The sequence below is a fragment of the Otolemur garnettii genome, unplaced genomic scaffold (genome assembly GCF_000181295.1).
Source record: "Otolemur garnettii isolate 467f Iridium unplaced genomic scaffold, OtoGar3 scaffold00011, whole genome shotgun sequence".
NCBI classification, from domain to species: Eukaryota; Metazoa; Chordata; class Mammalia; order Primates; family Galagidae; genus Otolemur; species Otolemur garnettii.
The window spans coordinates 31089281-31116673 of record NW_003852406.1 but is presented as its reverse complement, the minus strand read 5'-3'; the positions used below and the strand labels follow the sequence as shown (position 1 = coordinate 31116673).

Sequence of the window (27393 nt, the reverse complement as noted above, 5' to 3'; positions counted from 1 at the left end):
CTTTTATTCCATGATGGTCTGAGAAGATGCATGGAATAATTTCTATTCTTTTAAATTTACTGAGGTTAGACTTGTGACCTAAGATGTGATCGATTTTTAAGTATGTTCCATAGACTGATGAGAAAAATGTATATTCAATTTTTTTAGGATGAAACAGTTATCCTAATACTCTTCCCCTTGTAGGTTATGGTTTTCTTATGTCTAACTGCTTTCTGAATTTTCTCTTTCATATTAACTTTAGTGAAGTTAATTTGATGTGTCTAGGCAATGTCTTGTACAGGTTGAGTCATGCTGGGGTTCTGAAACTATGTGATATCTGAATTTCAGAATCTCTTGGCATGTCTGGAAAGTTTTCTTTCATAATTTCATGAAGAAGAGCCTCTGTGTTTTGTGAAGCAACTTTGTTGCCTTCAGGGATTCCTATAAGGTGAATATTAGTTTTCTTCAAATTATCCCAGAGCTCTCTGAGAGAAAAATCCGTTTTTGCTCTCCATTACTTTTCATCTTTGCACTCTTGGGTTTGTTCAAAAGGCTTGTCTTCAATATCAGAGATCCTTTCTTCTGCCTGTTCCATTCTATTACCGAGGGATTCTACCGTATTTTTCAGTTCTTTGAGGGCTGCAAACTCTTGCCTCAATGTTTCAAAATCTTTGGTCATTTTATCTTTGAAATCGTTGAATTCTTGAGACATCTTTTGAATAATTTCTTGAGATATCTTTTGAACAATTTCTTGAAATTCTAATTCCCTCCTTTCTTCCGTTCTGTTAATCTTATTTGCTATCCAAATTCTGAACTCGATTTCTGACATCTTAGCCATCTGTTTATGGATGGGGTCTTCAATTGCATCTGCCCATTTTTCTTGGGGAAGTTGATCTACTCTGGTTATTCAAGTTGCCAGAGTTTTTCTGCTGATTCCACCCCATGCTGAGTTTACACTGTTTGGAGACCTTATCAGAACTGTTCAGTCAATGGCTGCCACAGAGAAGGTGCTGGCTTCTCAGCTTCATCAGGTTTCCCAGAGAAACAGGGCATGTCTGTTGTCTTCTCCCAGTTCTCCGGTGCTGGGGTGACTGGGGAGACTGGGGGGCAGGGGAATGGCAGCAGCTCTGTGGGAATGTGCCAGCCTGATCAGACCTCATTCTGCCACCAGGCAACTGGGGGGCAGGGGAATGGCAGCTGTAGCACAGGGCACTCATGTGGCCTGATCAGTCCTAGTTCGGCCCCTTCCAGGTGACGGGGCCTGGGGGTTTGGGAAACAGCTGTGGCAGGATCAGTCCTCAGCAGAGCCGACCAGGGAACAGGGGAACAGTAGTGGCTAGATCAGTCCTCATTTGGCCCTGCTGGGACTACTGGGGGGGTGGGGGCAGTGGAATGACAGCAGCAGCACAGAATGCACAAGTGGCAGAATCAGTCCTACTTCAACCCCGCCAGGGCCACTAGGGGGCAGGGGAATGGCAGTGGCTGTGCAGGGGAACACAGGAGGCCTGGTCAGTCCTATTTCAGCCCCACTGGGGTGAGGGGCGGTGCATGGGAATGGTAGCAGCCGGATCAGTCCTAGTTTGGCCCCACCGGGGCAACCCCAGGGCAGGGGAAAGGCAGCAGCCACGTGGGGAACAGGCAACTGCAGGGCCAAGACAGTGCGCTTGGTCCCACGGGTGAGAGGATGCTATTCTTGAGCCTCCTCTCACTGTCTCTGCAGGGAAGGGGGTAAGGGTAGACTGGAGATTTAAAATGGCAGTGGAAACTTTATTTCAATTTTTCTGCCTGGCGAGAGGGTGTTCAGAGTCTCAGCAGGGTCCCTCTAGGGGAGTAGACCCCATTGCCCTTAGCTCTCACATGTGGGGTGAGATAATAGGTCCTCATTTCATCTCTCGCCTGTAGGAAGCTTAGGGGAGCAGACGAAGAGAAAAACACAGCTCTCTTGGGGGAGGAGATGGACACTTTTCCTTTGAGATGTTCCATATACCTGTAAGTTGCACTCCAGGAGTTGCAGCTTACTTCAGCAGAGGTGTTCTGCAGGTATGACTCTTCTCTCTCAGCTGGGCTCCTAGTCTTCAACTTTGTTGGGTGCTTTCTGGACTTTATCCTTCCCTCTGAATGGGAACTTCTGTTGGAGGCTGGTATTTGTCAGCCATCTTGCCCCCACCCTCCCGAAAAATACAACTTTAAAAATATTTTCTGGAAAGCATCAAAGAACTGACAAGATACTGCAGGATTACTAAGCCAAAACTGAAGGCAAAACAATAATCTGGAAAAAGAGGTGTTCCCCAAAGTTCCTTTTTCTTCCAGGGCAGTTGCCAAGCCTGAACATTTTGAATTATCATGTTTATAGCCTTACAGGAAGAATGGGCAGAAAATTCAGCCATAGGGAGGGTGTCCAGGACTCATCCTGTCACTTTCCTGCTCAAACATTGTCAACCACATTAAATTTGAACTCCTAATGGCCCAGAAGCATCTCATCCCTTCTCATCCTAACAATCCCGACCTGTCCCAACTATCATGTCTATGCTAGTAAGGCCACAATCTCTATTTGGGCCCCACATATTATGGTCATTTCCATCCCCATGCTTGTGTTGTTTGTATATCCTGAATGGTCTTCCAGTTCCGTTTTGGACACCTATCCCACTCTGTTCCCCTAGAAAACCTCTCCCTCTTTTTCCTATGTTTATTCAATCATTCTTTCATTCTCCCTTCTGTATCAGAGGAGCTCCTTATAGTAGTTTGGTAAAAATTGAAGCGTAATTGACATACTATAACCTGTGTATACTTAAAGTTCATGATTAGGTAAGTTTTCTCATATGCATACACTTGGGCAGTCATCATCAAAATCATGACATACAATAGCCATCTCCCCTTAATGTTTTTCCAGTTTTTTATAATCACTGCTAGCTAAGAATAAAAAAAAGTGAGCTGCCTTGAATGAAAGAGGGACAATTCCGGAGCCAAATTTATTCACTCTAGACCCTTCTCAGGGGATCAGGCCAAGGCTAGAGACTTTACCTGAGATCATATCCTTGCTGGGCTCTGTCCCTTCTCACTGCTGCTCCCCTACCTTCCTAAGAGGATTTTCTAGAGAGCACTCCCTCAGGAAATTGCAGCAGGCAGAATCTCTATCCTCACTATTGCTTTTAGTAACCCCAACCTAAAAAACTCTGTAACACTTAAGTAAATACACTCAGTATTTAAAATTCTAAAGCTCAGGTACTTGATAAAAGAGAGGGCTCTGGCTCAACACTGTCTGGATTCCAATCCCAGATCACTACTTCCCAGCTGTGTGACCTTAAGCAATTCAGTGAGTCGCTGTGCCCTGGTTTCCTCATTTGAAAATTAAGATAGGTAAGTGTCCCTGTGTAATACACACATGCAGGCTTGTGAACACACACACAATCCCACCTGGCTCAGATGTGTTAACCAGCAAGATCACTTGCCAATAAAAAAAAAAAGAAATGTGACCAACTACACAACCACTGACTCCAAACTTAAACTTTTCCAAAAAAGTTTATATATTCCAGAGAATATAAAATAAGGTGTCATGTTCCAACTCATTTTATGGGGCTTGTTAAATCTAATGTCAAAGCTAGACAGAGTTTAAGAAGGGGAAACTCTAGGCCAATCTCATTTACAAGTACAAATGCAAAGCATCATAATTAACATATCAGTCCTGATTTTTTTCTTTTAGATTTTAGGATGTATGCTATGAAATAAGGATCCGATTTCATTTTTGTTTCACATCGGAATAATTTATCCCAGCATCATTTATTAATCTGCAAGGAGTCTTCTATCATACCTAAAATTCCATCTATACGAGGTCTTGTTCTAGACCCTCTACTCTGTTTGGGAGGAGGAGGTCAGTTCGTCTATTATTGCATTTTATCACACTATTTTAATTATTATAACCTAAAAAAATCTTGTCTTCTTATACCATAATCCTCTCAATCTTGTTATTCTTCAAAATTGTCTTAGCTATTTTCAGCTTTTTGTTCTCCCATATGAATTATAGAATCCTTTCTTCATTCTTTTTAGATTTGGGGTTTTTTTTCGTTTGTTTGTTTTATTTTATTTATTTTTTTTTTTTTGAGACATAATCTCCCTCTGTTGCCCAGGCTAGAGTGCTGTAGTGTCATCATAGCTCACAGCAAACTCACACTCCTGGGCTCAATCAATTCTCCTGACTCAGCCTTCTGAACAGCTGGGACTATAGGTGCCCACCTCAATGCCTGGCTAATTTTTCTATTTTTAGTAGAGATGGGTCTTGATCTTGCTCAGGCTGTTCTCAAACTCCTGAGCTCTAGTCATCTTCTCACCTTGGCCTCCCAGAGTGTTGGGATTACAGGTGTGAGCCTCTGTGCCCATCTCCTTTCATAATCCTTAATGAAAAATCTCATGAGTATTTTCGTTGTAATCACTTTAAGGAAAATCTAGTTTTGCTACCTATCAGCAATATCTGATTGTATAGGAAAGACTGTCATATGCACAATAGCAACAAAAATATATAAAATAAGATGAAAAAGAAATGTATACAATCCCTATTTAAAAAACTAAATACTTTAATGAGGGATTAAAATGAATTTGATTTGTATTTTAGAGCAACAATTTATATTAGAAGATTTAATATTTTAAAAATGTTCATTAGAACCAAAATAACTAAACAATGTTGTAGAATCCCAATAATAACCCCAGTACAATTTTACTACTTAATAAAATGATTGTTTAGGAAACAATTTGTCCAAAGAAGAAAATTGAGAGTGGCCTTGGCCCATGACTTGTGAAATTGAGTTAAAACTCTACAGTAATTAAAACAGAGTGCTGTGATACTGGTACAGAAAGACAAATCCGTCAATAGAATATTATAGAATGAAACGAATGGGATGGGATGGGGGAGTTCAGAAATAGACTTGAGAATTTAAAAATTAAGAATTTAGCGTATTATAAAGATGACATTTCAAATCAGTGAGTGATACAAGGATGTATTTGATTTTAAGTAGTTTAAACAATACAAGAATGTGTTATCTCACATAATGGAAGGTCCAGAGATGGTGTGGTCCCAGTATCATCTGGCCCCAAGTCCTTTTCTCCACTCTTCTGGCTCTGCCCTCCTCTGCTTTATTCTTAGACACCATTTTCCTTTGTCAGAAGAAGATTGTCACACCACATAACAAATAAACAGATATGTTTATTTGGTCACGTCCAGCAGAAAGAAGAGAAAACCTTTCCTTTAGTCAGGGGATGAACGTCCTTTCCTTCAGTCTAATTGGTCTGACATAGGTCACATACCTATACCACATCAAAGACCTTGACAAGGGAAAAGCCATGGTCTGTTTGGCTTATGCTGGATCCCTTAACCAATCCCTGGTAAGGAGAATGGGATCACCACAACCAACTCAGACCAATCAGCACTTTCCTTTGAGCTGGGGTTGGAGTCAGCTTCCCTTGAGTCAAATGGGTTCTCAAAGATATAGGGTGGCTACATTAACAAAGTCAGGATCTGATAAGAATTAGGAGAAGAGAAGAATCAAACTGAGTAGGCAACCAACAATGTAAAAGGATTAAATACTTATTAAATGTATGGAATAATAAAAATTTACCAAAAATAAAAAGGATTAAATACTTATTAAATGTATGGAATAATAAAAAATTATTTTTTTTTTTTACTCAAAGAATTTGTTTTATTATATCATATGGGCTGGGATCGATGAGCAGATGTAGTGACATGGTCAGTATCGCACGCCCGTCCCAATGGCCATGAATGTGCCAAACGTTCCACACTCTGCATCATGGTTTTCCCAATGCCGCCCATCAGCTTCCGACCCTGCATTCCGATCCTGAGGAGGAAACCAAGATGGGGCCATTTGGGGACAAAAACACAGGGAAGAGTATTAACTGCCCCATTCGGTCTCCTAATGATGAGCAAAGCACTGGCACTCTGAATATGTTACTTGTCTGGATATTATCTTGTCCCACCTTAGTTGGGTAATGACAAGGAAAAGGACCCAACAGTTATCTAGGTCATTTTTTCTTTTGATACAAATATCAACTTGCAGTCTGTGGGAAGCAACAGATGCAAAATAAAGTATACAGGCAGGGAAACCAGCTTTTAGGGCTGGTTTGCCTCCAAGGTATGTATGTTTCAATAGAGACAGTTACCTTGCTGGTTTTCTGGTGTTAATGAGTTTGGAGTCAGGCCTGGGTGCAAGACCCATTCCTGCAACTTACAGTCTGTGTCAAATGTAAAATGGACATCCCAAGATTGTCTACAAGATTTTTTTTTTACAACAGTACAGTATTTAGCACGGTGGTTAATGTAAAGTTCTCAGTAAATTGTTAACGGTCTGAGAGAACGAAAGTAACAGCTTTTAGGCCGGACACAGGTGGCTTGTAATCCCAGCACCCTGGGAGGTGGAGGGAAGTGCATCAGCTGAGTCTGATCTCAGGAGTTTGAGAACAGCCTGAGCAAGAGAGACCCCATCTCTAAAAATAGCCTGGCATTGTGGTGGGCGCCTATTGTCCCCACTCCTAGGGAGGCTGAGGCAAGAGAATCACTTGAGCCCAAGAGTTTGCGGTTGCCCTGAGCTATGATGCGACAGCACTCTACCAAAGCAACAAGGTGAGACTGTGTCTCAAAAAAACCAAACAAAAACAAAACAGGATTTAAATGTGAAAATGACCTTCAGAATGTAACGTTTATCTGAATTATCTCCACATCCTGTTTCCCAGGATAGTAAAGCGCTGAATAAGTTTGTTTTGTTGCTCCCAATCGTGGGCAGTGCCTGTGGCTCAGTGGGTAGGGCGCCGGCCCCATATACCAAGGATAGTGGGTTTGAACCCGCCCCCGGCCAAACTGCAACATCAACAAAAAATAACATCAGCATTTGGTATGTTCCAGATAGTGTGCAAAGTCTGCTGATTTCAGCTCTATAAGGTAGGTGTTAACTGTCTTCATACTACACCTAAGGAAACCCAGTATCTAACTTGCCTAAGTCACAGAACAAGTAGGTAAAGAGCCTGAAAGCACTTTTAAACTCAGATTAAATTGTGACGCTTCCAACCTGCCCTTGCAGACTGAAGGTGGGTAGGAAATGGGTCTCTCTCACTAAAGGACAGGCAGGGAAGTGGGAAAAAATCGGCTGCGTTCAGGGTCCCGGCCGACGCGGGTGTGAGTGGGAAGGTCCAGTAGTCCTGCCCAGAGATCACCGCCCGACCCCCTCACCTGAGATAGGAAAAGGTCCTGAAGAGCGCCCCGGCCGCCAGGCCGACAGCATAACCCATCCCAAAGCCCATCTTCACGAGATCGAAGCAGCTTGGCTGAGATTGTCTGTAGGGACCCACGGCTACCGGCATCTGCAGGGTGGGAGGGATAGGGGAAAGTGGGCCCTGCCGCCAGTTCGGAAGTCCGACCGGGACAGTGACTGCGGGTGGGCAGGGGCCCCAAGGGTTTGGGGAAAATTAGGGAAGGAAAATCAGAGCATAGCCCCACTCCTCCACCCTCTTCGTGTTCAGGCCCAGCGCTACACCAAAAAATTAATTTAAACCCTTATCTTTCACCATATGAGACATAGTTTCTGCCCTAAATAGTAATACCCGTGATTCTGGGCCCATTGTGCCGTGTGGACCTCTGCCAGAGGAGACAGAGGACCCCAGAAGGGAAACCCAGGTGGCCTTCTTTCATTAGGCTGTTTATTTAGATAGGTTCATGTTATCAGGACCTTAACCTCTTCTGTCGTTTCATCCTTTTTCCTCTTCTCTTCCATTTCCCCCTAATCCTCATGCATAAGTACCCCCTTCTCCAATGAGCACCACTGGAGTTTAACCCTGCGGTTAAAATCACGATCAGTCCCTCAGAATGAACCACAAGCTCACTGTCAAGCACCAAGTCCAGGTGATATTAGTCAGACTCTTTCACTGTGCTTCACTAATCAGATATTGTCACAACTGTAAAGCACTAATGTGCTTTCATTTCCTGAGATCCATTCCCTACTTTTAAAGTCCATCCAGGCAAACTGAAGTGTGATGCAGAGCCTACCCTTCCTTCGAGTATGCATACAGTTTTGCAACTTGGACTCAAGGACACAGAGTACCATAAATTTCTCTACGTGACCTTTAGATGTTAAGAAATGCTACATTTTTTTACTTGTCTAAATAAAATTAAAATGGATCTTTGGTCCCCTTTTTAAAATGATGTCAAAAATGTCCATCTCAGTTACTATGGAATTCCCCTCTCTGTTCTGTGGAGGTCTTCAGCAGTTCACAGTGAAAGGTTTACATGATGGTACCCAGAGATGAATCTGTGATGGGAGTGGAAAAGTTTAGGTCAGCTTTATTGAAAGGGGAGATGACCCACCTGGGAAATACAAAGATGGAGTCGGTACCTGGGGGCTGTTAGAGACCCCTTTTATATGGGGCTCTATGGGGTGGACACATTCCACAGCTTGTTTGGAAAGCTAGGGTCTTTTGGCAGGAACTTCTCAGGGGGTGGGCTAGCCAGATCCCTTGTGTCTTGTCTTAGGAGGACAGGAGGATGAGGAAGATAGGAAAGGGTTTGTATGTGGTTGCATTAGGCCACCCCTCAACACCCAGTATGCAGACTCAGGAAGTGGTTGTATCTTCATGTTCATTAATAACCATGTTGATGTGTTCAATACCTAACTTGCACATTTCGTCAAAGCAGAAGACTCAGATGCCTTCCTTCCATGCTTGACCCAGCCCAGCCTACCAAGATGTACCATGAGCCTCTTTAAGGTTTTATTCCAGAAGGGAGTGAGTTACACTCAAGGGGCATCAAATGTCTAAGTCTTTTTTCAATCTTGGGAATTTGCTCTCTCCTTCTAAGGTTGGCCACTTTGGCCTGACCCCCATCATGTCTTTCACCTTCCCCACCATGTTCTTTTCCTCCTTATAATCCTTCCTCAAAAAATTTAGAACCAATATTTTCATCTTTTTCCTAAAGATAGAAGTTAAAGGAAAGACATGCTGAAGCTACTCCTTTGTTTTTTTAACTTACTTCATTTTAGTAGTCTAGGGGAGAACCTAAGGGTGAGGTGTGGAACTGCCTGAGGATGGGAGGGTCTGGGTACAATTTGTAGCACAGAGCAAAGGAATTTAAGAAACCAGTGAGACCCTCCAGCTAGTTCATTGTCACTTGCTGCCTTGCCCCTGAATGAGAACTAATGGAAATTGGTTTATATTAACACTCATAGACATTGGAAATAGGGCCCAAGGAAGGATATCCAGCCACCAGCAGGAAGTTCCTACTACTAGCAGATAGCCCATGGCCCTGGGGAAATCTGAACAGCAGGGGGAAAGTACAGAAACTCACCCCTGGCAGTGGCAATGCATCTTCTTATTCATTGTGCATCGTTTTTATAAACTGAGAGAGAGACCCTAGACTTGTGTAATTCAGATTTAATTTTTTAAATTATACAGTCATAAAATATTGGACGTTTTATAATTAAGGCAGTCATGCCAAATTCATCATAAGTAAAAAGTAATTTTTATAATTGAGATTTCACTGAGAAAACTAGGAAATACTGTTGAAGGATGCAATGTGTTTTTTATTGGCATATTATAAATATCTAGATAATTTCAGTACATGGATGTTGATTGTAATACATCTTTGAGCACACTGTCAGTATGAGACTAGGACGTAACACTGCAGAGAACCAGGCAAAGCAGCACACAGCACATCAGAAACACCAACACACGCAAAAGAGGAGGTCAGACACAACCTGCGTTTGCAAGGGACCATTTGATGAATTCTAAGAGAATTGATGATGGGCTATTTTGTTTAAAAAAATTTTTTTGGAATGTCTAGAAATTAAATGAAAGTTCCAGACTTTAAATTTTAAGCTCACATTCTGTAATATATTTTGATCAATAGTCCAGAGAATCTTAAGTAGATGAATTATGAAACTATAGTTTGCAGCTAACTACATATTGTAGTGACTCTAGAATTCCAAAAGGATGAACTAACCTCTGATCTAGAGAGCATGTTTGAATCTAAAATATACTTTTGAAAACATGTTCTTGTGAGGTTCACTGACATAGACAAAACTGCTTATTTATGCATAACTCAAGATAAAGTATTTTGGTTATTGTACTAGTTTAGAACAGTCTAATCCAGCTGATGCATTGTCAGGGAGTGATGACAGTGATAAGAGACTATCCTAATGACTGTCTAGGGAAAGGCCACTGTGGAGGTCATGGCTGACTTGTGCAGGCAACACATTGCATGAGAGTGCCTGATGTTACACATTTATGCAGTGGACCAGCTATCTTGAATGAAAGGCTCATCCTGTTTGCTGTTTAGCCTAGCTAATTACTATAAATATACCACATTCACTACTTAGGATAAATTAGGCTTCCAAATCTTAGCTAAAGGTTTAGAAAAAAAATGCTCCTATGCAGTGCCTTGCTATCTCCACAGCTAGATACTACTAGCAGAAGTTAGTTTTAACTGACATGAACAACAGCTGGAAAAGTACTTAAAATGTGTAGAGTGCGTGTGCATGTGCGTGCACACGTGTGTGCATTTAGTGAACTACTGAGAATGATGGCTGTGTGTAGGATTCTGTCTTTAACGCATTGCAGAGTTGTTTCTTTGCCTGTGATTACAGCTGCTTAGTAAGAACTGTTAATGATTAAATGGTTCTGAAAAGTGTAGGGTAATCTGCACCAAACCAAGTTAATGAGCTATAGATTTTCTCTAGTTTATGTGCTTTTCTTCCCATCTTATTCCCTTCCTGCAAAGTATGAGACCATCAGCACTCAAGTTTGAGTGTGTTTGCCAAGAATCCTAAAGGCTGGAGCTAGCATTGACCTTACCAAAGCACAACCTGAATTGATAAATTACTGGGAGAGTCTGGCTGGCCAACCAGCATCTACACCTCCATGTGACTTTCTTGTTCTTGAAGTATTTCTACCTTGTACAAAATAGTTCTAGCCCAGTGGAGAACATCTGAGATGATACGGCCCCCAGGAAACGAGGAACCAAACGAACCTGTCAGACACAAAGTCTTCACATTTCCTTGCATGTGCTGGACTGTGATTAAGTCCAGAAACTGCTGGACTTAATCACAGAACGAATTTGTCTCATTAACATGAGAGGAAAAATAAATGGGAAAATATCCGCAAATGTATTCATCTAAAATGTGGCTACATAATACAGAGCCTCTGCTTCCCTTTTTGGGTTTGTTCAGAGTAACTTAAAAGGATAGTGTAGGTTATCTTTACATATCTCCCATCATTTAGATAATTCAGGCAGAGAAGAAATTAGATTTTTCTCAGATTACCTAGATAACTGAAGGGGAAATGACAGTTTGCACTCCCTAAAATTTTCAGGCTGCAAAGTGAAATGATTCCCACTGCTTAACCTGAAAACCATCTTCTATGCCCCTTAGTCTATGCACAGTCTACCATCATTTGTCATCCTGGTTTTGGTAGATTACATAGAGTTTTAAGAATAATCAAGAAATGCTTCTTATGGGTCTATTCTGTATTTGTGTCAAGACAAACTCTAAATTAATTAACCTTGACTGTTTTTCACAATATTTCAACACAGAGCCTATGTAAGGGTGGGAGTCTGAGGAACACTTCACTTCTGGTGCAAGATACATCTCTAAGGTACCAGCTACCATGACACATCAGAATTTGAGGACCATGTAAATGTGATATCTAGGTGCTCAGTATATACAAAGTATATTACTGGAGAGCTAGACCATCTCAACCACACCATGTGTGGCCTTACGCTGACACAGAAGCAGGACCCACAGGCCAAAACTACTTTGGTGGAGGATTTCTGTTTCTACCCCATCAAACAGAACCCAAATACTCATATTTACTTGCTACTTTTTTGAGATTTTTCATGTTCTAAAAAATGTTAAAGCCTCATTTTCTATGTAGGCACTTTGTAGATCTATTAAAAATGACATACTCCAAATACCTTCTTGTGATTGAATTTCTTGTTTTCTGTTTGATAGAAAATTACTGGTGGCCACATCCTAGATCATTGCATTTGCTGTGTTACCTTCAGATGTGAAAGGTTTTCTTCCTTTAGTGAATTTTTAAAAATTTATCTCCAAGCTATATCCAAAGCCCAGTTATCCTGAACTATTTCTGATAGACCTATATAAACCCAGGGATTACTTCAGAAGTGAAGTGACATCCTGCTTCCAGGGCTTCTGAAGTGGCCACGTACCCAACATTAACACATGATTGGGAAGCAGAGAATCCACACAGCTGTGTTGGTCTAGAAATCACGGTCCCTTCATATATTTAAAAAACAAAAAATAAAAAATAAAAAAATGCCTTTCTAAAAGCTCCTAGGTCACAATTTCTTCAAAGTCTGACAGCTGCTTCATCTGTTCAATTTGCATAGAATGCCTTCTGAGGAGCTTCTTTTTACTTCTCAAATCAACTCTCTTTGGTGAACTTGGAGCCACAGGAACCATTGATTTTAAGCCACTAGCAAGGGGGGAGGAAGGTTTGCTGCTACATCTGATATCCAGGATAGGTGGGTTCAGATTCACATTTAAAGGAGGAAGGAAACCAGGCCGAGCATGAGAGAGACGGTCTAGAAGTAGAGTTCCAGAGCCTCGTCTTTCTAGAAGATGTGGTGGCCTTCGGCGTGCTGAGCTAGGGGATGTGCTGGGTACAGTGTCCAGGGATTCCCGAGAGCCAAGGAAAAGAGCCAAGTGGGAGCTATTGAGCTTCTTTCTGTCTAAGGGTCCTTTGCCAGATTCTAGGGAAATGGAGTTTGGCGGGTCAGCCCCCGGCTGTAAACCTAAATCGTAGAGGTCATTTTCCAGCTGTTTGAGGGATGCTGGCTCTTTGAGAGCAGAGGGTCCCAATGGGCCCATGCCACCCTTCTCTTGGTCAGCAGGGAGAGTTCCTCTTCTGGTCAGACGGGGATTAGGGGCCTGGCCTTTCTCATAGGCTGCCTTCCAGGATGCTGGTGCTAAAGAGGCTGGAATCTTCATAACCTGCTCCATGACCATGGGGAAGACTGTAGGGTCTTTGCTATCAATACTATTGGTTCTGGAGAGGGGCCTCCTCTTAGTGAAGGACACATCACTGATGCTCTTGAGAACCTCTTTGTCTGTGCTGGGGCTATGGGTCTCGTCCTGACGTGCTGAGGCTGCCAGCACTGAGGGAGCGATCAGGCCCCAGGGCTCAGACTGGAGCCTCTTCAGTTGGGGCAGACGGGCCCTTTTGAGACCACTGACTTTCCTGGTGGGTGACCCGGGCTCATTAAGAGCCTTGGAGGCATTGCAACCACTCGGATGCCCTGTTTGGAGGCTGAAGATGTCATCTTCCTTCTCACTGGATGGAAAGCCCAGGCCTGGAGCCTTCAGCTCAACATCAGAGGGGGACGCACACCGTGGAGGTGACTGCCTGTCTTCCACTTTGGGTGACGGGGGGACATTAAGATACTGTTTGGTGGTTTTGGTTCCCGCAGATGATTTGTCTGTTGTTATAATAATCACCTCCTTCCCTTTGGCTTTACAGGCATCAAGGAGATGTTTCAAAGCATCCTTGTCATCTGCATTTATTGCATAAACCAGAGCTGAAGCCCCAGTGCGGTCCTCAAGGCTGGGGTCTGCGCCGTTCTCTAGCAATAAGGAGACCACCTCTCCCCCTGCTCTTCTGATGCAAGCATGGATGAGCGCAGTCTTGCCAGACTTATCCTGGATGTTGGGGTCTGCCCTGTTGTCCAGCAGGTACTTCACCATCTTGGTCTTGCTGATGCTTTGCTGGTCCACATGTTTGGTGATGCATGCCACCATGAGAGCTGTTTCGCCTTTGTCATTGCTTTCGTTAATATAAGCTCCCCCTTCCAGGAGCAGTCTGGTCAGCCGGAGCCTCCCAAGCCACACAGCCTTTAAAAGCGAGTTGCCGTCGGTCCTCAGCTCTGTGTCATCATCCATCATACTGGCTCCAGTTTAGACTCTCTGAGCCACAATGGCAGTCAGACCTAGCAAGGGGAGAAGACGGGAAAATGTCATATACTCTATAAGTGATCTGGGCAGCATGGTTGTTACAGGGACTGAGGACAGTCATATCCCAGCCTGATTCCAAGTTATAGCATCTTGGCCAAGTTGACTAACATCTCCGGCTTAATTTCTTCCTCTAAAATGTGTGTTGGGCGTGATAGTATTAACCTACTTCATAGAGTCATTGTGAAGATTGCATAAGATATTCTGTGTCAATCACTTACCCACATGAAAAGCAGTTAACATAACACCAAGAATATAGTAAATATTTTTAAATGCAAGATACTAAAGTGTTGACAGCACAATATTTATCACAAATGTTTCTACATTTCTAAGTTCCTATACAAAACTGGAAGACTCAGCAAGAGTAAGACCCAATATCTACTAAAAATGGAAAAATTAGCCAGCACTGCAGGGGGTACCTGTAGTCCCAGCTACTCAGAAGTCTGAAGCAGAGGATCACTTGAGCCCAGGAGTTTGAGGTTAATGTGAACTAGGCTGATGCCACGGCACGCTAGCATGGGCAGCAGAGTAAGACTCTCAAAAAAGGTGCAGGGATTTTATTTGCCTTATTTCCTCCTGTACCCTCAACATTTAGCAGTCATTCCAACATGATGAGCAGGTTACCTGATAAATGTGATGCTGTTATTGGTGCTCATCAAAAAACTAGACACCTGTGGCTCAAGGAGTAGGGCGCCAGCCCCATATAGTGGGACTGGCGGGTTCAAGCCTGGCCCCAGCCAAAACTGCAAAAAAAAAAAAAAAAAAGAAAGAATGAATGAAATATGCCAAAATATTTATATTTATTGTGGTTAATGCAATTGGGAATGTTTTCATTTTCTTTTTGCTGTATTCTCAAAATAAATATGCATCACTATTGCACTGGGGGGAAACAGGAAAAGAAATGTAAAACCAAACCAACCGGGCTATTGTGTCCCAGGCTGCAGTCCTCACTTTCCCCACAGATGTCAGAATTCCTATTCTCCTTGCTCAGAAGAGATCGAATAATGCCATGCTGTAGCTTTCCTCCTTGTTGAACTGACAGGAGGCAGAGAAAGGAGGAGAAGATGGTGCTTTTGTTCACAAATATTAGGAAATAAAGCTCAAATCAAAGCTTTCTCAGCAGAGCTTTGTCAAACCCTCATTTTCTGTTTGTTCTCCCCTGTGTCAGTTCCTCAATTCCTGGACTCAGAACCTCCAAACTCCGTGTCACTTGAGAGGTCTTGCAGAAATCAGGAGAGAAGGTCAGCCCAGCACTGGTGCCCTGCCAGCCCACAGGCAGCACACTGGCCCGTGTCTGCCAGCACAGCCTTGCCACGTGGACTTTTTGTGACTCCAGGCTTCTGCTATGAGATGGCCTGTGTGGGCTACTTGCTGAGTTCCCTCCTCATCTATTTCATGTCATTCTTGCTCTTGTTCTGCTATGCTGAACAGTTATTTATTGATTTAAATTCTTTGATTAAATTGGGAGGCAAAAGTTTTTCTTGGTTGAATTTGCAAGATTGATGTATATCTTTTTAAAAAATCTTAATGTACAAATAAACACTTTATATTAAAAAAAGCCCAAACCACCCATAAGTATATAACAAAGAAGAGGGCGCCTCTCCTCACTCCTCACTCGTTCTTGAAGCTAGTCCCCTTTTGTGAGACAGTCTTACCCTGCTGTCCATGCTAGAGTGCCATGGCATCAGCCTAGTGCACAGCAACCTCAGACTCCTGGGCTCAAGCAATCCTCTGCCTCAGACTAAGTAGCTGATTCACAGTCCAGTGTGCATCTTTCTGCTTCCAATCATTTTCTGCTTATTCAAAGGCATCTTTCTGATAACACAGGTGTCTGATCTTGTTGTAATTGTGGTTATGTGTTTCCACTAGATTTTCTGCAAAACTACTACAATCTAAGGACACTGTATTAAATTTTTTTTTTGAGAGAGAGAGAGAGTGTCTCACTTTGTCACTCTCAGTAGAGTGCTGTGGAGTCACAACTCACAGCACCCTCAAACTCTTGGGCTCAAGTGATTCTCTTGTCTCAGCCTCCCAGAGTGCTGGGATTACAGGCGTGAGCCACCGCTCTCAGCCTGGCACTGTGTTACATATATTAACAATTGAACTCTGTTTCTGTCCCTCTATTCCTTACTTCTTTCTCCTTCAATCTTTTACTGGTATGTGTGTGTGTGTGTGTGTGTGTGTGTGTACGTGAGAGAGAGGGAGAAGGAGAGAGAGAGAGAGATGGCCTCTCTCTCTCTTCTTTCCCCTTCATTTTAATCACTATTATCTCCTCTGTGGCACTGCAAATGGCTGTTGTGTTAAAGTCCTATGCATCTGTGAGTTGACCAGTCTCCAACCTCTGGAGACTCAAAGCAGAATTTCCAAGGAGTGTCCAGTGAAGTCACACTTCTTTCCAGTCCATGGAGGGACCCTTCATCTCCTGGCCCCAACTCATCTCTCCAGCATCAGCCTCTACTACTCTTAATTTCACATTCTGTCTACTTTGAAATCTCATCATTTCCCCAATGCACCACTTTTTATTTCTTTCCTCTTGGCACTGTTGATGTTTCTATCTCTAAGGCCTCCCTGCTCTTCCTTAATTATTCATCATCCCCCAAACTTCAGCTCAAATGTTATTTCCTTTGTAATCAAGAGGAAAATCACTCAGATCATAGAGGAAGAGTTGGGTAAAGCCACAGTGACTCATGCCCGGACTATATAAAGAACTCCCACAGATCACTTCCTCCCAAAGAGAATACACCAAATGACCAGTAAGCACATAAATAGATACTTGGCTTCATTAGCACTCAAGGAAAATGAAATTAAAGCACAGTGAAATACCACTATACCCTCACCAGAAGGGTTGAAATTAGACAGACTGACAACACTAAGAAGGACTGAGATAAGAAGCAACAGGAACCTGTTAAGAGTATAAATTGGTACGCCTAAACTCAACGGCAGCTTACCTCTGACCTAGTACTACCATGCCTGGGCTTAGAGCTGTGGTAATTTGCAAAACATGGCCACAGAATCCTCCTATCCTGGTCTTTGTACATGAAGAGGCAACCTTGTAATTTTCTTTGCCTAATAAAATGTGGCAACAGTAACTTCATGTGACTTTTGAGGCAAAGCCTCAATAGACCTTGGTGCTTCCAAGTTTGCTCTCTTGGAACCCAACATCTCAGTAAGGAAGTCTGGGCTAACCTACCAAGAAGGGCACTTGGAGTTTCAGCTGATAGCCCAGCTAACCTGTAGAATATGAGACCGTCCAGGTAGACCCATCCCCCAGATGGCTGCGACTACATGAGTGAACCCATGGGACAACAGAGGAAGAAATACCCAGATACTCGTTGCACAAATATGAGCAAATAAATAATTATTATGTTAAACCACTTGTTTAGGGATGATTTGTTCACAGCAACTGATTACTAATTAATATGTTTACTAAAGGACATGAGGGGCACTATTCATAAAAGATGAAAACCAGAAACAACCCACCAAGAAGAAAACAGAGAAGTTGCAGTATGTTCATACCTGAAATACTACACAGCATCTTTGCATTCCCTCCTCTCTCTTACACACACACACATACACAACCCAACACACCAAAAGAAAAAGCTGAATGTTGCATCCTCTGGGTTCCTTAAGACTTTGCAACTTTCTTTATTGGAGTATTGATCTTGTTAATCATCTGGGTCAGCCTCCTCCACAGGACTCTGAGCTCCTCCAGGCAAGAAAACTGCCTTTTCCCCTTGTCAGCTGTGTGATAGATAATTGGAAAAGAGATACAGGGAAAGATGGGGGAAAGGAAGGTGGGAAGGAGGGAAAATGGATGATGGTGTTACCTTTTATGTTGTGTGTAGTAAAAAATCACATACCTTTAGTCTACCTCAATCAAAGGACGGAGAGCGATAGGCAGGAAAGGAAGCCAAGAAGAAAGAAAGGGAGGAAAGAAAACGGCATGTCTAGGAGACCACTTTTCTCCCTTCACTTGGAATCAGTGGCTACTTCCTCCCAGACGCTCAGGCCTTGTCCCTAATCAACCTCACCACAGAGCCTAAGGAGGAAGCAGGTTGGAGGCAAGGCACCCAAGTTCTTCTCTATCTAGCCCACCCTTAGGTATTATAAAACATGCTGTGTGCACAGTGAGTTATTTTGTAAGTTGACTATGACCTTTTCCCACTGTGGGCCTCCCAAATGAAATTCCTTAAATTACGACAATGTGAGACCTTAAAGGACAGAATCAGGCCTTTACCTCAGTCTTATGACCCAGATGAAATGTGCTGGGATAACAGAAATTGTTGGCAGGCAGCATTTATCTTGCTCTTTTCATTTCAAGAATACCAGATTTAAAACACGGTAGCTTACATGGCCAGTTGATAATAGCCTAACAATTTACACCAGACTCACTTCATGCCTCATCCCAGATGTCCTTAGCCGCCCACTTCCCCTGTTACTGAGCATAGCATTGGCCACTCACCCTACTTGCTCACTTGAGTGGACTTAGTAAAGGCCACACCTTTCCCACACTCTCAGAGTCAGGTCACTGCTGCTGCTGTCACTGCTAAGGATGGTTTCAGCTAACCAGGAGAAACTGACCTGGCCTGACCTTCTCCAGCAGCTGCCTGGAGATAGCAGATCACTCAACACAGAAGTGCGGGAAGGTTACGATTATAGAGCAGAGGTTGACCAGTGGAAATACGGGATGGGAAAGATGTTAGATAAACTCTCCTCTTCACACTTGTTCCAGTGTGCAACAGATTATGCAAATTCCACATGACTGAGCAATCAGGACATTTGTATTTGTGAAACTGTATCTGGCTCTGGGTAACAAAGTCCCCTGTATTTGCTCTTTCCCCTTCCTCGTCTCACTTTTCATTCTCCTTCATTCCTACTGTCCAGGGCTTTACAACCAAATCAAGTATTAATATGTATGCTTTTGCCCCAGACTGATGCCAACTGCCTTCCTTGAGCTGTAAAATGTGCCCTTCAAGAACGTCCTTCCCCCATTTCACAGATGAGGAAACCAAAGCCAAGAGTGGAAAACTAGCTTGCCTATGGCGATCTGGAGATCAGCAGGTGACTCTCTGGAGATTTCTTGCAAGCTGCAGTAACCCCTTCTTCCTAATTTCTATCCCCCTACACTGAGGGGCAGATGAGTTTATAGTCCGTGATCTGCCCACATGCGTGACCGACTCCACCTCGGGTGGAATTTGAGATTGAGACTGCAAGACGCCCAGTGATCATGAGCTGTTTGTAAAAACTGAAGTGTTGGGAATTGTAAGGCTGCATTATGGGCTAGACACACATGCTGAGAAGCAGAAAAGATAATGTGCAGCGGGAGAGAAATGAAGTAAACACACTGAGCGGGAGAGCAGAGATGGAGAGAGAGTTCCTCTCTCTCTTCTGAGTTTCAGCTGCCTTTGGAGTCAGTGAACACCCTAGAAGCCTTTGAATAAATTAGCAAACTTTCCTTTATGGTAGCTTGAATTAATTTCTATTACTTTTTCCAAGTAAACCTTGACTAAAACACTGGCCTTGCTTGCTCATGCCTTTATTCCTACATTCATCCTCAAACCAATACCGACTATCCTATTCCATGCTAGCTGTTAAAGAGAGGTAAGTCTAAAGATAATGAGAAAGATAAAGAAACAGCTGCTAAGGTATTTACAATCTAGAGGAAAGGAAAATGTGTATTTTAATAATAATAATGAACATTCATGGCATGCTTGCCATGTGCCAAACAATGTGCCGGATACTATACACTTTATGTTATCCACTCCTCACAGCAATACTATGAGGTGGGATAGTATTATTATCCCCATTTTATTAGAAATGAAACTGAGTCTCACGAAGGAAAAGTTACCCCAGATCACCCAGACACTATGTTGTGGAGCTGGAATTCAAATCTAGGTGGTCTGACTCCAAAGTCCATGCTCTTAGCCTCTACATGAAATAATTGTAGTACAATATAGTAAGTGTCAGAATGGAGGACACATATAAATTGGGAAAACAAGGGGCTGGGGCGCAGATTAGGGAGGGAGTCACAGGGGTAACAGAAGTGAACTGGCTCCTGGAAAGAAAATGCCTGGAGTTTTCTTGACCCAAAAAGGGGAAGGCAGGACACTTAGGGATACCTACAAGCCCAAAAGATAGCCTAGCACAGATATTTCAAGAACTCTGTGGTTAGCATGTCATCTTGGTGGGAATGGGGGTGGGGCACAGCTGGGACAAGAAAATGTGGGGAGGTCTATCTACAGAGATCAGAGTCAAAGTTCCTGTGGCCTTGCCCTGAAGGCTGATGTTCACTATGTGGAAATGAGAAGCCAGCAAAAATTTTAAAGAAGGGTGACATGGTCATTTGCCACACTGCAGGAGACAGATTCACAGGCTGGGAGCTCACCAAGGAGCCTCTGAAAGATGAAGAAGACCAGAACCACCACGGCAGGAAGACGCAGGAAGGACCAAGCTGGAGTGAAGTTTGAAAGGTGGACCTGAATTTTAACCATTGGATGCGAGGGTCAACCAAAATCTAATTATCTTAATTTGAAATTGTATCTCCTATTGTGTATCACAAAGAAGAGGCATTGAGAACACCTCATACTGGGAAGGTTAAACAAGTTAATAGCGTCTCTAAGCTTATTGGAAGGAAACAAAGCAATTCTGATTGAAAATGGCTGACATATCCCCCAAATGCTAAAATCCCATTCACTTTGGCTGCTCTGGGCACCCTATTTTTTAATCTCAAAAAATGAGCAATGCCAAAGTGTTGCTTTGTTTGTTTGTTTGTTTTCTCTGTGTTTCAGAAAAAGAGTAAACTGCGAAGTGAACACAATTCGCCTGGTTCCCACCCTATTGTGCTCCACCTCCCAGAGTCACCCCCCTCTTTCGCCTTTCCAGGCTGCTGTCTATTTAACTCATCTCTACTGTAATGGAGAATAACATACCTTCCAGTAGCACAGAGGCTGGAAAAGAAATGCTAAAGACTAAAACATTACAATATCCAAAAATGAAAATGATGCCTTCTCTCGTGAAGACAGTAGATGGATGGAACCGTTTACCATCTTTTCCTGAAGTCCTTTGATGTTTTATTGTCTGCAAAACAAAGTCATAATCTTTTTTGTTTGTTTTGTTTTGCTTTGCTTTTAGGGTTGGGGTTTCATTGAGGGTACAAGAAACCAGGTTACACTGATCGCATTTGTTAGGTAAAGTCCTTCTTACAATTTGTTTTGTTTTGTTTTGTTGGCAGAGTCTCACTCTGTCACCCCTGGGTAGAATGCTGTGGCATAGCAACCTCAAACTCTTAGGCTCAAATGATCCTCTTGCCTCAGCCTCCCAAGTAGCTGGGACTACAGGCCCCTGCCATAACACCTGGCTAGTTTTTTAGAGACAGAGTCTCGCTCTTGCTTTGGCTGGTCTCAAACCCCTGAGCTCAAGCAATCTACCCACCTTGGCCTCCAAGAGTGCTAGGATTACAGGTGTGAGCCACTGTACCTGACCCAAAGTTTTACATTTTTTAAGCAGTCATCTTGTCACCCTTTCTCAGTTTAGCAAAAGGAAGTCTAGAAACAAGAATTTAGCTCTTTATCTCTCTGAATGCCCCCGTGTTCATAATCAATCCTCCCCCTCACTCCTGTGTCTTCCCAGATCTTTGACCTGAGTAGTATAGACCAAGACTATATATTAAGGCCTGTCAATGTCGCCCATAGTCATGTGGTCTTTGACTGGTACACAGTTTTTTGGGAGGGGGGATTAATTTGAATATTTCAAGATGAATTATTTGTTGCTCAGTTTGGAAGGACTTGCCATTCTCTGAAGTCTTACAGCTGTAAATTCACACATTCCAAGTTATTTACCTGACCTATGTAGGATGTAGATTTGTGTACAAAAGTAAAATGCATGAAATATAAGTCACGGTACTGTGCCTTTGTCCTTCCTGTCACTTCTCAGCTATTTATGTGTTCAGAGTGTTTGAAAGCCCCAGACAAGCTAGTGGATGTAGAAGTCCTTTTTGTAAACTTTAAAGTATGGCATGCTTATGTGAGCCATTATAAATTATGCAACTAACAATTACTTCAGTGCAAATACAATGTCATTCACTTTATCCTCCTTTCCTGAGTCACGTTGAAATTGGATTCCATTAAATTTCCCTTGTTTAGAACAGTGAGGATCTCTCAAAGGGTCAAAGGACTACATTATGCAAAAGAAAAGGGTCTTCAGATTTCCGCAAAGTTCCTCAGATGCCCTCCTCCCAAGTCTGAGGGGGCTTGTATATTTACACTTCCTTATACTTAGTGACAGAACAAGTTTCTAGAACCATCTTTCATATATATATATATATTTTTTTTTTTTCTGGCAGTGGCGTTAATCTTGTTTCTTTTCTATTTTCTTAACTACTTTTAATGTAGGTAAGCCTAACATCTTGTGGCTTTTTATAAATGGCCTCAAATTCTTTATGGAACCAAACAGGATATAATCAATGAACCTTTATTAGGTTGATCCATATGAAGTTATTTTTTCTGTTAGTCAGAATGGTTTTTAAAAATTAATTTCACATATTCATAATACTTGCTAAATATATTTCAATGCTGTAATTGCTCCATAATTCAAGTTCTTGAGGGTGCACCAAAGAGAGAGAGGCAGGAGATCTGGATCCCCATCCCAACTCTGTTCCTAGGTAAGCAAGGCAAGCATCATTCTGCAAAATGAGTAGAATTACCTCCGTTCTGCCTACTTTGCAGAATAGATGTAGGGAGCAAATGAAAGGCAATATGTAAGCACTCTCTATAAAGTCCGGCAGAATACCCAAAGGATTGTTACACTGAATTAGGCTCAATCAGAATTCCTGTGCGTGAGCCGTCCCGTGTGCCTAGCCCCCTTGGAGCGTGCCGTAGTCACCGTTGCCATCCCCCCCTCCTCCTAGTTACCTGCTGCCTCCTTCGCAGTTTACTGCGTCTTTCCACACACACAATCTCCTCAACCACCCGCTCTCTATACTTTTGCAAGGAAAGCTTTATTATCCTGATTTTACAGATACCTAAAATCTGAAGTTCAGACACCCCTAGTTATTTTGTCTGGAGGCATAAGTTTGTAAGCAGTGCACTTTGATTCAAACTATGTTCATCTTATTCCAAGTTCAGAGTTGTTTCACGGACAGAATTCTGCTCCACTACATCTTTCCACTACTCCACGCTGGTGTGGAGTTAAAGAATGCAGCCCTGCTATTTGCGGGCAGCTTACTTGTCCTCTCTTGCTTTGGTTTTCTCATCTGTAAAATGGGGGTAATAATAATACACACATTTGTGGTGTGCCATAACAATAAAATAACCCACGTAGACCGCTTAGCACGCGGAATTGGCACATGGCTAGCGTCTAATAAATGTTAGATTTTTAAAGAAGTTTGGGTACACCTTACACAACCCGGTGGGTGACATCGTTCCGCTTCAGTATTCGTGGAAGCTTCGGGGATGTTTTATACTCCGCCTCTTCCTTCTGCAGTCACGGGAAGCAGTCAGAAGGATATCAGAAATTGAACTCCACGTTTGCTTTTGCAATCCGAGAGCCCTTTCTCACGCGGAGCTGAGCAGCTTGACGTCGCCGCCCTGGACAGAGCCTGGGTGGCTCCAGGCAGAGGAGCGGGCAGTGGGGCTGATCGCCGCCTCCCGCCGCCCGGGCGGGCTCTGTCCGAGGTGCTGACCTCCTGGGGCTCCGGCTGCGCCGGCCGAGCACGCCGGCAGCCTTTGCTGCCAGTGTCTGTGGGCATCTTCCAGAAGGCCGAGCAGTGGGGTCAGGTGAAACCAGGTTGGTAAGTGCTTATCCCACCGTTTCTCATCAATGCTTAGATGCATACTCTTACAATTTCGTGTACGTTTCCAGGAACATAACCTCTCACCACCCATTCGTCACAGGTTTCTGAAAAAATTTAAGACTTGGCTCCCCCTTCAGTCCCTGCAAAGATTCAGACACCTATCACCCAGCCTCGCTCCGCAACCATCTCCCACAAAAATCCAGGCCCCTACGCATTCATCCCCACGCATCAATGCAAAAATAAAAAATGTTAGATCCGCTTTCCATTTCTGTCTCCTCCGATTTCCTGTGATAAAACCAGGCGCACTCCTGCCAGTTCTCCCACTCATGCCTGTGGACTCACTTCTTGGGAGCTCGAGGTCCCGTCAGGTGATCAATGGTGACCCCCGGGGTGCGCTTACCTGGTGGGGAGGATCACCGAGAGCCATCACCTGGGTCCAGGCCACCGGTAGGGTCATTATTCCCACACCAGGTCGGGGGGCGCCCCGCCCCCCCGCTGGCTGCGGGCTCCGGCTTGACTGCCAGAGGGCACTGCCAGGCTGCACCAGCGCTGAGAACCGGGCGACTCTCGGCCTCGCAAGTCCTGTTGAGTCACTTGCCCAGAACTTCTTCAAGGTTCATAAATAAAACCTCTGCGTCAGTTCCTTCCATAGTCACTCCCTGTTCCTCCAAGTTGCAGTGGGAACTGGGGAGTTTTTGTTTCTTTGGTTTGCTTGTTTTTAAGAGAAAGCAAGAAGCGTGAGAGAAGGAGAAGAATTGCCCCCGGGCGCAGCCGCGGGTTCGCAGGTCTCCTGAGCAGCCCCAGCCCTCCAGCTCGGTCCCGGGCTGGCTCTCCCGGCTGGAGAGGCGCTGTTGCCCGCTGGCGCCCGGGAGCAGCTCTCCAGCCGCGACTGGAGAGGGCTGTGTGGGTGTGCGAGCGGGAGCGGGAGGAGGGGGCGCGGGGGTGGGGAAGCGCCTACCTGCAGCCGGAGGAGGCTCCCACCGCCCCGCCCCCTCGCCCCTGCCGGTCTGGGGTCAGATGGGCGCGACAGCCTAGCTGGAGCCTCTTAGAGCCCCAGAGGTGTGGAGCAGCGAGGGAAGGCTCCCAAACCCGACGCTACGGGTGTCCAACCATGGCAGGACTCGAACTCATGTCTCCTTAGTTCTTCTGCGGCTCTGCCTTCCTCAGGCTTCCTTCATGCGCGCCTAGGGTCTCAGCGTGTCTGTGTAGTGTTAGGAGGGAGAAGAGGGGCCAGTGAGATCCCAGACGTGGGTGCAGTCTGATCTCCAGTGCCGGCTTCCATGGGCTCATCGTGGGGCTTTATTCCAGCTCCCAGCTATTCACGGGGATTCCCGGAGAGTCAGTCGCCAACAATTTCGGTTTCCTTCTTATAAACTAGTTCATGATGGTTGTATAGGATTGGGAGCACACGGCCTTATATGTGAAAGTAAGTGTCCCCTCCGGACCGGTCAGGTCTCCAGAGGCAACCTGAATTTTTATCTAGATTCCTATACGTATTTATCCTATCATTTTTTCTTATTTCTTGAGTCAATTTTAGTAATTTATATTTTCTTAGAAAATTGTTCATCTCGTTTCTGTTTTCAAATTTCCTGGCTCAAATATACAAATATTATAGATAGAAATCTGTGTTATAATTATTTTTCATCTTTTCTGATACTATTCTGTACCTCCTTTCCATTTCTGATATTCATTGGTGTTTTCTATGACCCCATCCCCAATTTTTTTTTTTTTTTTTTGCAGTTTTTGGTCAGGGCTGGGTTTGAACTTGCCACCTCCAGCATATGGGGCCAGCGCCCTACTCCTTTGAGCCACAGGGACCACCCCCATCCCCAATTTTTAAAGCCAAATTCACTGAAGAATTATCAATTTTCTTGATCTTTTAAAAGAAAAATATTGTTCTGTGATTTCCTTTGCCATTTAGTGTTTCCATAATGTTGCTTTATGTACACGTTTCCATGGGTAGCCATTATTTGTAATAACTACATACTGTTTATGAGGTTTTTTCTTCTGAAAGCGTTTCAGGTTTGTGCAATCAAAACTGAAGTCTTATCCTTGATGACTTGTAGATTTCCAATCTTACTTAGGCAGACTTCTTTCCCCAAAGTAATTCCCTGCATGTTCTAGTAAATTTATAGCTTTGCTGTTGTTTAGATTATCAGTTCATCCAGAAATTATATTTGTGTGTATGGGGTAAACTAAGTATTGGACAAAAGTCCCATCACCAATTCTGAAAAGTCCATTCCTCTTTTGCTGAGTTGAAATGCCATTGTTAACTAGAAGACTTCATATACTCCAAACAAGCTCCATTTGGTTAATGTATATTCTTTTATACAAATGTATTGCTGGATTACAATCACTTATTTATGTTAAGGCGGGGTTTGTTCCATCCATATTAATAAATAAGATTATTTTCTTTTTCTTTTTAGGGGATGGTGGAGTTCCCATTCAGCTTTGGTACAAGGTTGTGCCAACCTTATAGAATGATTTTGTAAACATTCTGGGTTTCCCCACACTTCAGAATATTTAAATTATCAAGATAACTGTGTGTTCATTGAGTGTTAATAGAACACACCCATGAAACCATCTGGGTTTGCTGAATTTTAGGACAGATCTTTGATTATCTTTTCAAATTCATTAAACACTATTACAGTATTCATTTTCTAATTCTTCTTTTCAATTTTGGGTAGTTTATATTTGCCTAGAAAAATATTCAATTTTAATTCTATTTTCATATTTATTGGTTTTAAGTCACAAATTATGGTCCCTTATGATTTTTCATCACTTTATATCCCTTTCCCACTCTTCACATTGCTGGTCCTCCCCCCCCCCATTACTTTTGGTGTTTATATAATGTCTAACATTATTTTGCTATAGTTGAATTATATGATCCACATCATTTTCATTTTGTGTCCTATATATAACCAACTAAAAATACTCAATGATCATTTTCTCCTATACACAATGAAGGAAAATGTGCATTTTGTGGTTTTGGATATAAGCAATAGAAGTATGCCTGCAAAGTTAATTGTGCATTAGTACCCTCTATATCTTTGCTCTGTACTGGAAGGCAGTATAGTGTGCTGATTAAAAGCACAGACTCTGGAGTCTGCCTGTATTTAAATCCCAACTCCACCATTTACTAGCTCTGGAATCTCCAGTGAGACACTAAAACCTCTCTGTGCCTCAGTTTCCCCCTCCATAAAATTAGATTAATAGTAGTATCTATTTTACAGAACTCAGAGGACAGGAAGCTGAGTTGATACAAATAAGGTGCTTACTGCAGTGTCAGGTAGGAAAAAACATTACATATGTGTTAGCTATGTTTGTGTACTGGGTCTGTTCGTATTCAGATTAAACTGATAAAGTCTCCCAGGATACTAGAATTCACCTGTTTCAGCAAAAATGGATTAGGTATGGGCTCTGTGACCCAAATCAGCCTTCTTTGGCATGCTAGAGATTCAGCTGTGAACAAAGCAGACACATTTTCTGCCTTTACAAAGGAGCCTTCTAAAAATTGGTCAGCATTTCTTTGGGGATAAGAGAGAGAGAATCCATATACACTGTTTCTTGTCACCCTTTTCATAAAGGAAAGTATGAAAAGCAAAAAGCCTTTTG

The 27393-nt window shown here is 43.1% G+C and overlaps 1 protein-coding gene and 1 pseudogene across 1 annotated transcript; both read right to left on the bottom strand.

Annotated features, from left to right (window-relative positions):
* Positions 1 to 5714: 5714 nt before the first annotated feature.
* On the bottom strand, positions 5715 to 7338 carry LOC100947214 (annotated as a pseudogene).
* A 4976-nt stretch (positions 7339 to 12314) lies between these two features.
* Positions 12315 to 13922, bottom strand: ANKRD34C (ankyrin repeat domain 34C). Its single transcript, XM_003784571.1, has one exon. It carries the CDS (start codon positions 13920 to 13922, stop codon positions 12315 to 12317), a length of 1608 nt encoding a protein of 535 aa, XP_003784619.1.
* Between the last annotated feature and the right edge of the window lie 13471 nt (positions 13923 to 27393).